Source organism: Silurus meridionalis, chromosome 23, assembly GCF_014805685.1.
Source record: "Silurus meridionalis isolate SWU-2019-XX chromosome 23, ASM1480568v1, whole genome shotgun sequence".
Taxonomy (NCBI): domain Eukaryota; kingdom Metazoa; phylum Chordata; class Actinopteri; order Siluriformes; family Siluridae; genus Silurus; species Silurus meridionalis.
The window spans coordinates 14,685,520-14,701,821 of NC_060906.1; the positions used below are offsets into that span (position 1 = coordinate 14,685,520).

Here is a 16,302-nt window from a genome sequence, read left to right on the forward strand (position 1 = left end):
ATACTTACATACATGTAATATTTTAGTTTTTATTAATTTTTTTTTATAAATTTGCGAAGATTTTAAACAAACGTTTTTCATGTTATCATTATATTGTATTGTTTGTAACATTTTGAGGTAAATAATGTAATTTAAAGAATTTTGGAATAAAGCTGGAACATAACAAAATGTGAAAAAACGGGAAGCGCTGTGAATACTTTCAAGATGCACAGTGCAGTGACTGATGTGCGCAATCAGTGCTAAACTGACAAAAGAATGAAACCCTTTTTTAATGTTTTTTTTTTATGCAATGATTTTTACTTAACAAAATATTTGGTAAATTAGTTCCTACGCCTTAAAAGCAACTGAAATGTACGTATATTAAAAAGAAACCAACATATTATTTGGTAATAATGAAAAATGCAGGAGATGACAATGAATTGTAGTATTATTAAACACTGAGTAATACAAAACCATGAGTCAAAAACTGGAGTCGAGAGATGCCTTTCAGAGTGAAGCTTAAGCACAGGAGAAAGTGAAAAGTACCAGGCAAAAATACTTCAGATGTTTAAGATGGCTGTTCTCAAGTTTCTGACTGATCTGGTGTGTTTCTATGTTGGAGCTGTGGACCACAGTGTTATCTGCACTGGTAGACCAGATGCCCCTGCAGCCCTCACCCTAATAAGCATGCCACACTAGGGCTGGAGATGTGGGTAAAAATAGTGTGTGGAGTGAATGGGGTGTGGTGCTTCTACAAGCTTCACACTCAGCTCCTGAGGCTCTGGTAGTTTCTTCACTTCCTCCTGAAAGACATAGTGAGTTATGTCAGCATGTTTCATTGAGAAGTGTTTCTGACCCTGGGGTGGTGGATGAGCAATTCAGTGAAATAAATAACTTCCAAACTAGGTATTTTATCTTAGTGCTGTCTGTTTATGTTTGTGTGTATGACACAGGCTATGTACTCACCACTTGTAACAGCTGTGAGCACTGCTTCTCTCTCTATCTTTATCTCTCTCTCACTCTTCCTTCCCAGTTGGGTGCCTCCGACTGCACACTCACACTTTCATTCACACTTACACAATGTGATAGACCTTGATTCTTCTGTCCATGGCAGCCGGTGGTCACACTACGGATGTTGTGTGTGCCTGTTTGTGTGTCAATTAGTCGAGACAAGGTGACACAGTGTGCAAAGAGATGAGAGGCAGTGCTGGAGTAGGAATTCAGAGCACACACAGGAGGATGGTGTCAGCCTGGGACAGTCTCTGCTGTCCCGCATCCCAATGCCCCGGGTTTAGCCTGTCTGCATTAGGTTGCTATCGTTGGCATTTTTTTTGGCACAGTGTTTCTTTGGTCATTACAGGACTGTGAATGGATGAGCCCAAGGCGAGGCCTCTGTTACAGCCACAGTGAAGCGCTGAGGAATGTGCTTTCAACATTACATACTCTAATGGACTTTTTTTATAGAAGGGAATATTATGAAAATTTTGAGTTGGTATTTAATGAAAAAGGACGAATGAATTTTATACCAGGTAAGCTGGAATTATTACACCAGAGTGCTTTTGTGTAAATATATTTACTCTTTACAGAGAGCAAAAGAGTTTACATTGTTGTTTAGCAAAACCACAAAATTGTTTTTATTTCTGAAATATCAAGTGTCTTTTTATTTTTAAATAGAAGATGAGCTAAATTTAAAATCAATGCTACATTTACTGTGATTCAATTTAGATTGCCGTCCTTGTTCAGTTACCATAGTTTGTTAATAATGGAAAATCCGTACCCTGGAGTTAGAGAGAGCTAGTCTCTAATGATATGATTCAAACTTAACCACACTCAGTTGATTCCAATGAACAGTCTTTTCTAAAATTGACCTTAGGTTTATTAGGCATTCATTTGATTTGGTTTCCTATAGCATTAATAAACCAATGGATGGGGCTGAAAACTTTATAATATTTTATTCATTGGTCAGCAAAGCTTTCCTTTGATTTCCTTTCATTTTCCTACCTTTCCTTTCTTTTTCATGTTCTGTCTGGTTCTGTCTTTTACATCCAGATATCCAATAAAGAAAAATCTCTCTGTCTCAATGCATAGCATGCTTGATTGTTTCGATCTGTATTTGGGTGAAATTTCTGTCCTCCTGCCTGCCTTCTAGAAATTAAATAGAATCAGCTTCAACATTTAGTGTGTTAAAATAACCCAAGGGATTCCCAAAAGGGACTTATTAAAAACTGATTTAATTAAAATAATTCAATGTAACTGTGTTTGCATATAACATGTCCATACGCTCCTTCACACTGTATAGAGGGACACGTCTCACTCTCATTTAGAGTGAACTGTGAGTGAGTGACCATACACATAGTGTTGTAGAAACATGATATATGTTGTTACCATTGCTTTGTAACTCTAATTTAGGGGCCGAATAAGAAATCTACTTCCAAATCAAAGAAGCATACTATGCTGTTCCAATTTTTTCTTTCTACTGTCTTGCTTTACTAACACGAAGAACATCCTGCCTGTACAAGATGCTTGTCATAAGTCAGTTAATTGTGCTATGTATAAAAAATGCCCCTAAGCCCCATGCCGCAGGGGTTCTACAGCCAGTTGGCTTTGCAAAGAGTAACTTAACAGCACATGTGTACAAGGGCCTGAAATAGCGCTTGGTTCTGTTTTGGTAGCAGGGCTTCTGGGGAAAGGCCAGGCCTCGCTCTGCCCCATGTTGCCACTGCACTGCTCCGGGCGGGAAATGCATGCCGTCCCTCAGATGGTGACAGATGGTTCAGGGACAAACAGAGCTTCAGGTCGAGTGCAAGCGTTCTTCTTTCATTGCCATGGCCCCTGATTTCATCAGTCCCTGGGGCTACTGCTGTATGCACTTAATATTTTTTTCCTGATAATGCATATCATAGGTAGAACCATATATATATATATGTACATGTTTAACTGTTTAATTGCATTATCACATGCACATAGACAAACACAAATCACAGATCAGAACTGGCACAAACTAGTGGCCAGTATTGTAAGAGTGCTGGTGTACAGTGCACACGTAAGGTGACATCACAATTTATTCATTTCAGAAGGTCTTTTTTTTTTACATATTTACCTTTTTTTACATATATACCTTTTTTTCATGAATAGTTTACAGTTTTACACTTCATGCAAAAACTTTAAAGAATTTTTCAATTAAACCCATGCTGGATGAATATTCTTTAATTTATATCACATACAAATTGATCATATGTAATTAGATTTTCAGTACGGTTTTAGTAACTTCATGAAAAGGCCACAGCTGCACTCTCTCTGCACCACATTTCCCTTTTTTCCCCCCAGAATGTCTTAAGCCCTAAGCAGTCTAAGTAATCTTATTTGAAAGACATTCCCAATCATCTAGGTTTCAAATAGAGCTCGACTGTTAACAGCCCCTTCACTCACTGCCTGATATCCAGCCCAATTCCTCAGTTTTGAGACGTGAGAAGGCGCACATACAGAACAGTGCAAGGCCCACTGTTAATACCATGATATAAGAATGCAGTATGTAGAGATTTGTCAATGTTGAGATCATGCCTTTGACTTTCCGACATTCCGAATGATTGACAGGGCTGCTATAATGCGCTTTAAAGATTTCAAACGATCATTGGGGGAAGGGTGGCTGGTGGGTAGGATTGCAGGGGAGTGCACAGGGCTTTTTGTCCAGATTGGTTGGATGCTAGTAGATTCAATTCTCAATTTTCTTCTAATTTTTCCACTTAATGGCTAGTTTTACAGATAACATAGCACCATCCATTTGGGAGGTGTGCTTCCTTTGAGACATCTACAGCTCTGCTGTGGATCATTTCAGTCTGCTGCTCATAAACCATTACAGATAAGCTTATTGTACTTGGAGAAAAACGCTAATGTGCACTCTTGTATGCCTAAACTCATAAACACATTGTTCAGTGTTCTCTGCTCAATGAGAGAAAGATAAATACCGATTCTCACACATAGAGCAGAGGGTCACCTAGACTTTATTCTTAAGTCCATGTGTTCTGTTTTTCCTTTTATATGTTATGCAAGCTCTGCTCTGTAATAATAAATCAAAAAATTGCTTGTTTGTGTCCTGATAAATCAGGTAATAGACCACTCATGCACTCATTCAGTCCTTCATCTGTCCATTAACTAAATTACAGTGGGAGGAGGATAGTCTGGTCTGATAATTTACTCTGTAGCCTTGGATTAAAGAGGATCCAAAGCCTCTGAAGAGTGCAACCTGCACAGAATGACCTTCTTTCAAAATCACTTACACTCAAATAGGCATTTTATTCACATTCACTGGTGTGCTTTGCTTTTGTGTTTGACAGTAACTTCAAATAGCAACAGCGATACACACAGACATATTCCGCCAATAAACATTAGTGGGCATGAGACCTAAAGTGAAAAGGAATGTTGGCATGCCTATATTGCATAGGGGATATTGTGAGCTCATTGACAAGTCAGCAGAAAAGCAATCAATATGTTGATTTAGATGTAGGAATGCAATGTTGTGCACAGGATAATTATTTTCAGCAGATGAAGCATGTACAAAGATCGAGACAAAAGTAGGCATACTTTAAATGATCTCTCTATAAACAATGAAGAGTCAACAGCTCATCAGGAAAAAATGCAGCTATGACCACATCTCATCCCTGTTCACATAATCACACTACCTGTATACAAACACTACATGTCTTCAAACAGAAAAATCCAATTTTTGAAACTTACTACGCAGGATAGTGGCCTTTCTGTGAGTGCATTGAAATTGGCTTCATTCATCTTGAGCTCCTAACAATCAAGGGTGTGCCTCAGGAAGGCTGTGGATGGCGGGTGAAACATTTATCTAGATTAACATTAAATTCTTGAGGAGAGTAGAGACAAACTTGATAAACGTTTTATATGATATTGGTCTGTTGGTACAATAATAAATACATATAAAAAATAAAACGATTCAGAAATGTCAGTGTGTCACTGATATTGGTTTGGGCAATAAAAGAATTATTGATCAATCCATACCTAATGACTAGATATTCATGGATATTATGAGAGAGGGAACTAGTGGCAAGGGACACCTATACTTGCATTAAATTCAATATAGTCAATATAAAGGTGAAGGCCTAACTGACACTTCATTTTTCTTTTCTCTGAAAGAAGGCTCTGCCTCAGTGGTGAAAGGCATCAGGATAGAAAGCACAGACTCTTGGCTGGTGGTAATTTGACTTGGCTTTGCTATAGACCACTGAGAGGTGTAAATATGCTAGGGGATTTGGACTTTTCTCTCTGTGTTGGCACTTACTTAGTTAGCATGGTAGAGCAGGGCGTTTTATGACAGCGAGGCCTCTGTAAAAGCCCCATAGTGCAGACACAAGTGGTCTCTCAATCTGCACAATTTCAAATTGTCTGATAGGATGGCACTTCCTTAATAGTGGAATAGACCCATGGGTCAAGTGTCAATCCAAGTGCTGGAGTTCCTTGTTACAAAGTCTAAGTTGACAGTGCCTGAAATATTTGATTATTATCAATTAGAACACTGGGTTGTAGGGCTGGGTAGTAGAACAGTATTTCTTTTTTGGTTTGTACATAATGTAACAAAAATATTTATTTATAAAAATTTGAAATGTAAAATTTCAAAATGAAATGTAAAATATCCCAATGTTTGTCATTATGTCTGTCCACAATTCTTAGTGGGTCCATATCTCTGGAACGCTGAAATAATATTTTAAGGATTGATATGGAAATATACATAGCATTGGAATCAGCATATTAATTGATTTTTTATTTATTTTTATTTTTTTATCCGAAAATAATCAAGGTCACTACAAAGTCAAATATGTGAAAAGATTAGACTTGCTGGTGAAGGCATCCCACTGCTGCTGTTAGTGTCCTATTTTACTAGACTATATTGATTTTATTGTAATAAAAGTTGACAATAATTCTAACATTTAACTGTATATCTAAACTTGAACATTGATTGATCATTCTGTCATCTTGTCTCTGGATTGTAACTTGTTCCTGTTTAGAATGCCCATCTTTCTCAGTAGTTCTCTCTCTTTCTTCTGGAGCTAAAATAAGGAAATTGAATGAGAATGATCCCATTAATTAGCGCTATGATCATCTATGTTATTTTTCATTCGATGCTCTTGGTTGTTGCCGGGAGACAGAGCTCTTCATTCATGCAAATAACACTGTTGGTTTAAGTACACCATCTGAATCTCAGCTGCTTTTCAGATCAGTCCTGATTTAGAAAAACTGAATTTATTTTTTTACTGTAAAACATGAGTTCTGCCCACGCTGTATTTACATATGATGTAGTAGTGTTTACCTAGCCGGTTTTATTCACAACCTTCTTTCTCAAACACATTCAGACATACACATGCCGCCTGTCCCTTTGTCCATGTGCACATGTTGGCAGCCCAACTGGCAGCGCATAGGTCAGCCAGGCACGGTGTACAGCTCAGTGTCTGGCTAAAAGGATGCTATTGTGTCCCTGAATGACACAGAACAACAAAAGTGAAGCATGGTCGTGATAAACTAAGATTTATTTAGCAGTAGAAACACAAAGGGATTGATAAGTGGCCTGAATGCTCTATTCCATTTTAAAAGTTTCTGATCCACATCTTAATTACAAATTCATTCCCATACTAAAGATACATACTAATACTGTTTATTCAGATGATGCAAATATACTTTTTACTCAATTGTTTTTGTTAATATATTATAAATACAAGCATAGATTTCTGTATTTATATGTCTCCATAACTGGAATGATATGGTTATGTTGTTATTCTGGAAGTTAAAAAGATGTTTAATTGTAGTTTGTGTCTTTTCAGAGATACAAGGTCTTTGGTTTAAATATAGTATATATAATATTTTGGGTAGTTGCATAAGAACTTATGTGGCTAAATTGAGTTAACAGTGTAATTTTGCACCCCATGGTATGAATAAACACAGAAAGAGCAATCAGAACATATTATAACATTTAGTTTTATACTGAATTTAAGTAACTCAATGGAACATTTGAAATGCAAGGGAGTCGGCAATATACATCGTATTTTAACATTCCGCCTTTTGTACTTCTAGGTCTGTCCAGCTTTTCCAACATGTTTGGAAAGAAGAAGAAAAGGCTGGAAATCTCGGCCCCCTCGAACTTTGAGCATCGTGTTCACACAGGGTTTGACCCCCATGAACAGAAGTTTACCGGGCTTCCTCAGCAATGGCAGAGTCTCCTGGCAGACACGGCCAACCGACCCAAACCGATGGTGGACCCGTCCTACATTACACCCATTCAGCTGGCCCCTATGAAGGTATATGATAAATCTAGTGCTTTGTAAATCTTTCTTTTTACTCTGCTTTCTTTCCTGTATGTGTACATTATTTATTATAACCTTTTTTTCTTGTAAAAAGCAACATTTGGAATTTCAGAATAAGCTTGTATGAATGTCCAAAAGGAGAATTTCTCTACCTTATATTTCCTTCCTGCTTCTCTTGTATATTGAATGTCAGTATTTACATGTGTTCTGAATTTCAGCACAGGGGATTGTATAGGCCTTTAGTACATACATATACTGTCATTGTTCTAATGTGTTTTCATAGGCAGTATCAGTTTAGCCATCATCTCTTAACCCCTTTCCGCTGTCTCTAATGTCTGTCTCTGCAGTCTGTCCTGCAGCTTTGCCTTTTGTCCTGTGCCTGTACGCATTTTTTTTGTCTTTCTGTCCAACAATGTTCAAATAGCAATGGTAAAACTCTCTATGAATACTGTGTCAATAATGGATTAGATATACCTGTATTCAATTTTGTACATAATACAGATGTTATTTAGTGTAATAAAGTGACTTCATATGTATTTACTCACCACAAAAAAAAAAGAAAAAGATTTTTATTATTGCATGTCTTGAATATGACCAAATTAGCTCAGGATATGTGTGGCAAGATGGATGGACAGTGTAGTTTCCAGTATTTACTTTTTTTGTTCTGAAACCAAATTAAATTATTTATAGTATAAGCTGTTGATATCCACGGTTTTGAGTTCACCCGTGTGCAATTAACGTGTCACCTGAAGTTAAAATAAATTGACCTGTTCAGGCACAAAATTTTGTTAAAGAACATGCCTCATGAAGACCAAGGACATGGTCCAGGAAAAGAATCAATCAAGTGCTTTTTATAAAAACATCCTGCAAAAAAAAAAAAGCAAGTGAACTTTAATCAAAAATGCATAGCCGATAACTTGCGTTTCATTTTTCAGTACCTAATTGTGTGCTAAATATGGTGCAGGATGTAAGGCAAAGAATGAGGACTGAGGATGGCTACACATGGCTTTGAGCCTGTCAGAAACCTGCGAGAATATAGGCCGGGTAAAAAGAAAAACCACAATGAAAATGAACTGACACTTGTAATCGACTTGAGTACCATAGGAGATATCTCTGAAGAGCAGTCAACAAGATATTAATTCTCTTGATCTCTTCACAGACATCTCCCAAGATTGTCCGGTCATCTGAATCACCGTTGCGAAAAGTATGCCTTTTTTCCTACCCTATTTGATCCTTTTTATTTTATCTCCTTTGGCTACACTATTCCTCCAATTGTTTATTTTTCTGTTGTTTTTTTGACTGCTTGGCCACATGCATTTTGGGTAGATCTAGTTTTTACATGATTGTGCTGAACTGTTAAAATATATGTGACCAGAGAGGCCTGAGGAACCACTTTATACACTAGCGGAAACTAAAATGCATGCTCTTCAATTTATGTAGTCGCATATTTAAGCTCATGAAATGTGTAGCAACATTTTATGTATTGTACCTTATTATGGAATTATAACCCCCTCTCATTGAATGCTTCATAATAATATATGGCTTGCTATAATCATGTCACATGATGAAACTTTGCGATGATAAACATCATGACAAGTTCTTCTTGTGGCATGGACCATTTTGTTTTTTAAGTTTTTAAGCTTGTTTTATTGTGCATGCTTTGCTATAGCAAGCCATATTACAAAAAAGAATGAAAATAAAAATTAAAGATTTAAAATATGTAAATGGTTACCTATAGCAATGGTTCTGAATAAATCTGAATAAATCCTGCTTGTACAGTATATTGTTATATTAGAACAGGTGAAAGCAAGCAAATTTTCAGGACAGGTAAACTCCAGGACCACACTGTTTTCCAATCAAATGATGTGATGTTTTTAAATATATAGAATAAGATTTTGGTTTGAACAGTATTTCTTTCATTACATGAACTCAAAAACACTTACTGTCTCACTTAATGTCTCACTAAAGCACAATTGCATCAACACTTTTTGGTTCCCTTTTCTGTTGAAGCTGGAGCACGCTACCACTAAAAGGTCAAAAGTGTTTTTTTCTTCTCGGTTTTAACACCACAGCATACAAACATGGCTGCAGTGGACTGCAGTCCCCAGCACAACACTCAACTTAGCAGGTTCATCTCCTTAGTTTTAATCATACACACCTGTTACACCCATAGTGTGTATTAACAGACCTTGACATTCAATTCAGTCATCAAAAACTCAGTGTGCCTTACCTGAACTTAGCATTGCTTTTGTTCATTGTCACTTATCCTGGTTTTTGAAAGTTCTTTGCTTCCTGCTCATTATATTCTGCTTCCTGTGCCATTTGTACTGCTTGCCTTTCACATGACTTTGATCTTGTTCCACATTATGGATCTGTCTGCCTTGATTTTTAAGACTCCTTTAACTGCGGTTGCATCTCTAATGTGACACTGGGTTTTATTAGTACACTATGTCTAACTTATTCTCAGTCTGAAACCACTATTAGCATTAGAAGTATGAAAAGAAGAACTGAAGGCCACAGAAAATGTAGCTTATGATCAGGAAGTACTAGCCTAAAGATGTTTGTAATTAAGTAATACCTAAATATTCTCTCAATATAAGTTCAGTGGCAGCTGCTAAATTGTCTACAGCTAGAGGATAATTATAAAGGAGGTCTAAAGTAAAATTTTTATCAATAGGATAACAATTAAACTAGTGTAGTAATAATAGCAATAATCTATAAATTTCTATTGGTGAAATGGGAATGCAGAGTAAATAATTCACTTTGTACCTTGTGTGTTCATAACACTGATGGCTGATAATGCTTAATGGAAACATCACCAAAACAGATAAAGAGATATTCTCCTAAATGGAGCTAATATAGGCGGCATACCACTCTTTGTTTACCAGCTATCACTGATTGGCTGGACTAATTACGTCTAACCGACAGCCTCAATTTATACCATTTTGTGTGCTTTCACAAAATTCCAAAAAGACCCTTTTAAAATATTTGTTAAATAACATTTTAAGTAAAGTTTAAAACAAGCTTACAGCTGTATGGTGTTGAAATAAAAAGTGTTCCCTCTTGGTTATGTAATAGTTCTAATTTGGTAGTGAGTTCTTCTTAAAGCTTTTTCCTGAAAAATAAGCTTTGTAGCTTTTTTCTCATTACATTAATATTTCTCTATGTGACATATTTTTAAATGACAAACCTTTCAAAAAGAAAGAACCATGCATACATCAGTATTAATTCCATGCGTGTGATTGAAGCACTTCTCAGGAGTATGGAATAAGTCTCTGGGTTTAAGCTGTGTATAATATTAGAAAGGCTCAGCTAACCCTCCACCCCCACCCATCTTTTTCCACTCACTGAAGTGACACATAAATGATGTGCTCATTCCTGCAGTTGGCAGACTTGTCTGTCCACCGTTCCTGGGGTAATAAGGAAGTAAAGAGAATGTCAGGGAAAACAGTGTCCATCTCGTGAGTGTTCATCATGTTCTCATGGAAAGATCAATTCTATCGGCAAATCACCCCTGATGTGCTCAGTACCCTTTTTTAATTTACCTTTTTAATAGTTGTGGCCTTTGGGCTTTCCATTTTTGTCTGAACTTCCATTGTTTAGTTGTGTTTTCCTCTATTGTGCTGCAGGTGACATAGCACATAATTCACTTTCCCTGTCATATGATTGCTAAGGTGAGTGTGCTTCAATGTATGCACTTATCAGAGTCTCTAGAGCTCATGGTAAACCAGGTTCCTGGCAGAACTCTAACTTTATGTAGGCGTGATGTCAGTTTGATAGACAGATTTAGCCTAAGAACCTAGTTAATAGAGAAATACTTTAAAATAAAATTGCTGTATCAAGATTTATTTGTTTTACCCTTATCTGATCTTTGATACTACACTATAAGCTTTGAATTACTTTGTTATAAGTTATAAGCTTCTTTGTTTGTTTATTAATATAGCGGCTGGCAAATTGATCTTCAGCGAATTTAGTGAACTGCGTAGCATTTGGTCCATTTTATACTTAAGAGCAATAGAACGGTAATGAATTTTTAGAGGAGAATATTCCAAGTACTGGTCTTTTTATTTAATGAGGGTTTTTGCATGCTAGAGAAAGTGTGATGCTTGATGAACAGATTTCACAACCTGTTTTACCCGCACTGCTGGCCTTTTGCTTTGGAGAGATTTTTACATATTGATTTGTTGCTCATCTTCATCAGCAAGGTAAGAAAAACTGTATACAGTCTCACTTGATAAGTAAATCCTCATTACATGTGCAACTCCACTACGAATACGGCCCATTAAATCGTGCCGTTTTATGTTTGAGATGAAATGAACAGAGCGCTCTGGATTACCACATGCAGCGTGTGACTAACGGATGTACCTTTTCAAGCCACAATCGAGTTATATCTTAGAGTGTTGCTAGAAGTAGTTTATGAATAACCAAATCTATGATTAATAAAAACTGTAACATCTTCATGAACTCTGTATAATCGATCAAATGCAATATTATATTTAAAACCCCAATTTTTCTGTCTTTTCTAAACACTTAAGTCCAAACAGTTTAGTGGGTTTTCTATATACTCTCCCTGTATTCTAATAATAACCTGGCACCAGTGTCAGTAGGGAAAATTATACCAACTTGACTGTCTCAAATTACTAAACCTAAAACTGAAACTATATTATTAATTAATTCATTCTTCAGAAAGCACTTTATCCTATTCAGAGTCATGGTGGAGTGTGTCCCTAGAACACTGTAGATGAGTTAGGAAGACACCGTAACTGGGACACCAGTCCATCACAGTGCATCACAGACATGTGCTCACATGCTCATTCACACCAAGTGGTAATTTAGAGTTTTTCGTCCATGTACCAGCATGATTAGTGCCACAGCAGCACTTTACTCTCTGTAATACAGAGCACTCCTAGCCAGTGATTCAGTAATAGCAGGGCAACCACACCTGTCACGTGATTTGAGGGAAATCTGATAGTAGGCCTCTGTTCCCAACACAGTATGGATGGGATGGCAGCTGCATGAGGTTACAGTACATATGATGTGAGCAGATGGAGCTAATGCAGGCAAATGAAGGAGTGCCAGGGAGAGAGAGCGAAAGAGAGAGAGAGAGAGAGAAGCAGCGAAAAGCAGCAGGTGCAGAGACTCTTGACTTGGGCCAGGCAGACGGAGCAAGGCCAGTTGCTTGAACTGGCGGAGGCTGAATTCAGGGGAAGGGGGAAAAAAGCCAAAGCCACACAGGTGTGTTATTCACAGAGATCAGTGATTCCTCTCATTCTCTCTCTCTTTCTCTCTTTCTCTCTCTCTCTCTCTCTCTCTCTCTCTCTCTCTCACACACACACTATATTAGAGAAGGTTAAATCTGGCCTGCTTTGTTCTGGTTCGTATGTAATTATGCAGTGATATTAATGTAAAGGCTGTAATTGTTAATGCACAACTTTCAGGTTGCAGCAGTGGTGCTTTTTTAGCTTTATCTCCACAGAGGATAGAGTTATTTTAGGCAGCCAGTGTGTGTGTGTGTGTGTATGTGTGTGTGTGTGTGTGTGTGTGTGTGTGTGTGTGTGTGTGTGTGTGTGTGTGTGTGTGTGAGTGCTCAGAATCTGGAAGCTAAGTGTGACATAAATTTTCTGGTCACTGGGTTAGTGTTCCTTGGCTTTGCTGACTGGCATAGTGTATGGGTCTTGCTTTATATAGCAGCACTCACTGTTTTTTTAGGGAAACATCACTTATACATTAATTAATACTTTCATTACCACTCTTGTGCTATTTATACCACAATGCTGCTAAGTTCTCAGTTCAGACCATGTATATTAAACGTCCTTGAAACAGATGATTCAGAGCGATTTGTGTGGTGGATGTTCCACATTATTCTATTAATGATCTAATGAAGCTTTGTTTAAGATGTTTTGTAGATGATCTTTTTCCAATTGTCAGCACTTTGTCTTGGTCAGTAAAGTTCTGGTCAGCTTGAGCAGACATTGTGCATTCATGGTTCTTCATTAACAAGCTGTATTTTATTTTTATTAACTATTAGAGAGAAGGTCAGTAAATGACTGTTTATTGCTAATAGAATGAATTTGATAACAGGAACTAACTTGACCTTCTGCAAGATAAATATAAATGGATATTTAAAGCATAAAAAAAAAAAAAACAGATAACATCTATTTAAAATTCCATTTATGATTGTAGTATAGTAACAGTAACCCACATCACATCCCACTGTTAATCCTTATTTACTGCCACAAAATTACTGTGTTTTATTTGTTAGAAAATAGATAGTTTATTTGATTTTCCATTCACATTTGTGCTATGTCACTATGAATCAGCTTAACGTTACACAAAAAAGACTGTACACAGGCAATTGCTTGACGTATTTCTCTCATGTTTGATTTTAAGGAATATAAATGGTGCTTGCTGTAGTCAAGGTCATCAGAGACAGCAATTGAAGTCAGCTTCCATCTCTGATTGCTTGCCTCTCTCTCTCTCTCTCTCTCTCTCTCTCTCTCTATCTCTCTCTCTCCCTCTCCCTGTCTCTCTCTCTCGCTTCCTCTCTCATCAGCTCTTGTACCTCAGGATGTCATTCCAAAATCTCCAAACTATTCTCCATCTCTCAGCTGTCTCTGATTGGAATAGATCTTTCAAAAACAACCAAAAACGCCTAACATTTTTGTTTAAGTGGAATAGCAAGTATAATCACACACATTCATCATATTGTCTCTTGCATCACATAACCTTTATGAAAGCGTTCAACCTCTGGCTCTTGATTGATGTGCTGCTGTCCTTGAAAGCTGTGCAGCGCAGCTTGTGTGTGTGTACATGTTATTACGGCAGTATGGCTGGGACTGTGAGAGTGTAAAGCATAAACAAAGCAGCCAAACACCATGACTCAGGAGAAAACACAAGCTCACCATCAAACCACTCAGTATGTCAGTAATGGGACTTGAGCAGCCCCATGTGCTGAACAGGAGTACTGTCTGGGGTCTAATATTTATAAAAATATATAAAGTGCCTGTCAAAAGTTTGGAAACACCTTGTCTTTCAATTTTTTAAGAGACACATGCATGTTTCTTTTTATATATTTGATAAAAAACGAGGTATTTTAACCTTAGATGCACTTTGACCAAACAGATATAATATAATCTGTATATAATATATTAGGGATGCACCGAATATTCGGCCGCCGAAAATTTTCGGCCAAAAATGGCCCAAAAGTGCATTTTTGGTTTTCGGGCGAAAGACTTTGATCACCAAAAAAACATGGCCAAAACAGTTTGTTGTGATGACGCAAACAGAAACCGCTGCCTGCACGTGCTTGTCTAAAGCAACATGTCTGCGTTGTGGACGTATTTCAGTATATCTGAGAAAGACCCCCGGATAGCGATTTGCAAACATGTAATGCCGAAATTTCAAGAGGGGGTGCGTCTGCAAACACTTTCTCCACGTCGGGTTTAATTTATCATCTGAAATCCAAACATCCCGATCGCTATGCTGAATATGAGAGGAACACGGCACAGAAAAGTAAAACCCCTCCGAGCACGCGCACTCCGTCTGTGGCGGACGTTTTTGAAAAGGCAGGAAGTTTCCCAGTGATACTGTTGTATTGTTGTATCTTTAAGCAGTTGCACTTGTTCTGAATGCACTTTGTTTTTATGAAAGAACATATTTAATTTTACAACCTTTCAGCAGGCCAGAGGGCCTGTACATTATTATTTAATGTACACATGAGTGCATTTAAGTTAAACATTTAAGTTTGAATTTTAATTTATTTTATCCTGTGCATTGTTGCAATGTGCTATAAATAAATATTTTCATAATTTGTAATTGATTAATTCTTTGAGACTTTAATATTAATGTATGCAATAGAAATGCCTTGATTTTAGTAAGGTTAGTACACAGTCATAGCCATAAATGCAATGGTAATAATAATTGGCATAAGTTCTTTCAGTGTTTCGGTTTTCGGTTTTCGGTTTTCGGCCTTGCTTTCCTCTTTTTCGGTTTCAGCCAAGAATTTTAATTTCGGTGCATCCCTATAATATATACTGTATATAATAATATATATATGTACAGATGTTAAACTTTATTTTAATTGAAAAATCCTCCCTTAGCATGATTCACAACTTTACACACTTTTGGCATCTGGATAGTTTTTCTCTCAAAATATTCAGCTAAAATACTTTGCCATGCCTCTTGCAAAACTTGCCAAAGTTATTCTTTACTAGTTGGAGATTTCTTTCTGAAATTGCGATCCAGTTCATCTAAAAGCAGTTCAATAGGATTCAGGTGCAGTAAATGAGCATGCCATTTTATGATAGACAACACTCCAGTAGAATGTTTGTTCTTTAAATAACATTTACATTACTTGGATGTATGCTTTAGTTCATTATCTTGCTGTATTATGAAGTTGGTTCCAATTAGCCACAGTCCAGATGGAATTGCCTGTTGTAGAAATATCGAATAGTAGCCATGTTTTTTCAGGTTTCCTGAAATGTCTCCAACTTTCCCTGCTCCAAAACAACCCCCAACAATTAGCTTCCATGTTTGACTGTGGGTGAGAGGCAGTCTGGTAATATATATTCTCTCCTGTTTTCTGTCTTACATAAGTTTTTCTGTTAAATCTTTTTACATTTTGACTCTATCTATAGACTCTATCTATCCACAGAACTTTCTTCCAGTCACTCACTGTCCAATTTTCTCAAAAACAATAAATACTTAAGGTACTTAATATAAAATATAAATATAAAATAAATATAAAATATAAATATTAAAAAAATTGCTATAAGATTTTAATCTTTTTTTTTTTTAAACAGCACATGGTAGTTAATAAAATGCAGCAGGATAGATGAGTGCATTACATTAACCAGTCATGGATTCAGCAAACAGCTATGTGTTATGTTACATGAGATGCACAATTAGAAGCACTTATTGGTTAAATAATTCAATCAGTATCTATTTTTAAGGATGAGAGGGGTAAGTATAAATATCCACAAAACTGGTGTAAGATTTAGGACAGGAC

The 16,302-nt window shown here is 36.8% G+C and overlaps 1 protein-coding gene across 1 annotated transcript in view; it reads left to right on the forward strand.

Moving 5' to 3' along the window:
* Window positions 1-1,197: 1,197 nt before the first annotated feature.
* The window catches only part of pak5 (p21 protein (Cdc42/Rac)-activated kinase 5), a 36,072-nt gene continuing 20,967 nt past the window's right edge, over window positions 1,198-16,302 (forward strand). Inside the window, 3 exon segments of the mRNA XM_046835967.1 lie at window positions 1,198-1,508; window positions 7,066-7,289; window positions 8,455-8,499. Of these exon segments, the coding sequence (XP_046691923.1) occupies window positions 1,352-1,508; window positions 7,066-7,289; window positions 8,455-8,499 (426 nt within the window). The 5' untranslated portion in view covers window positions 1,198-1,351.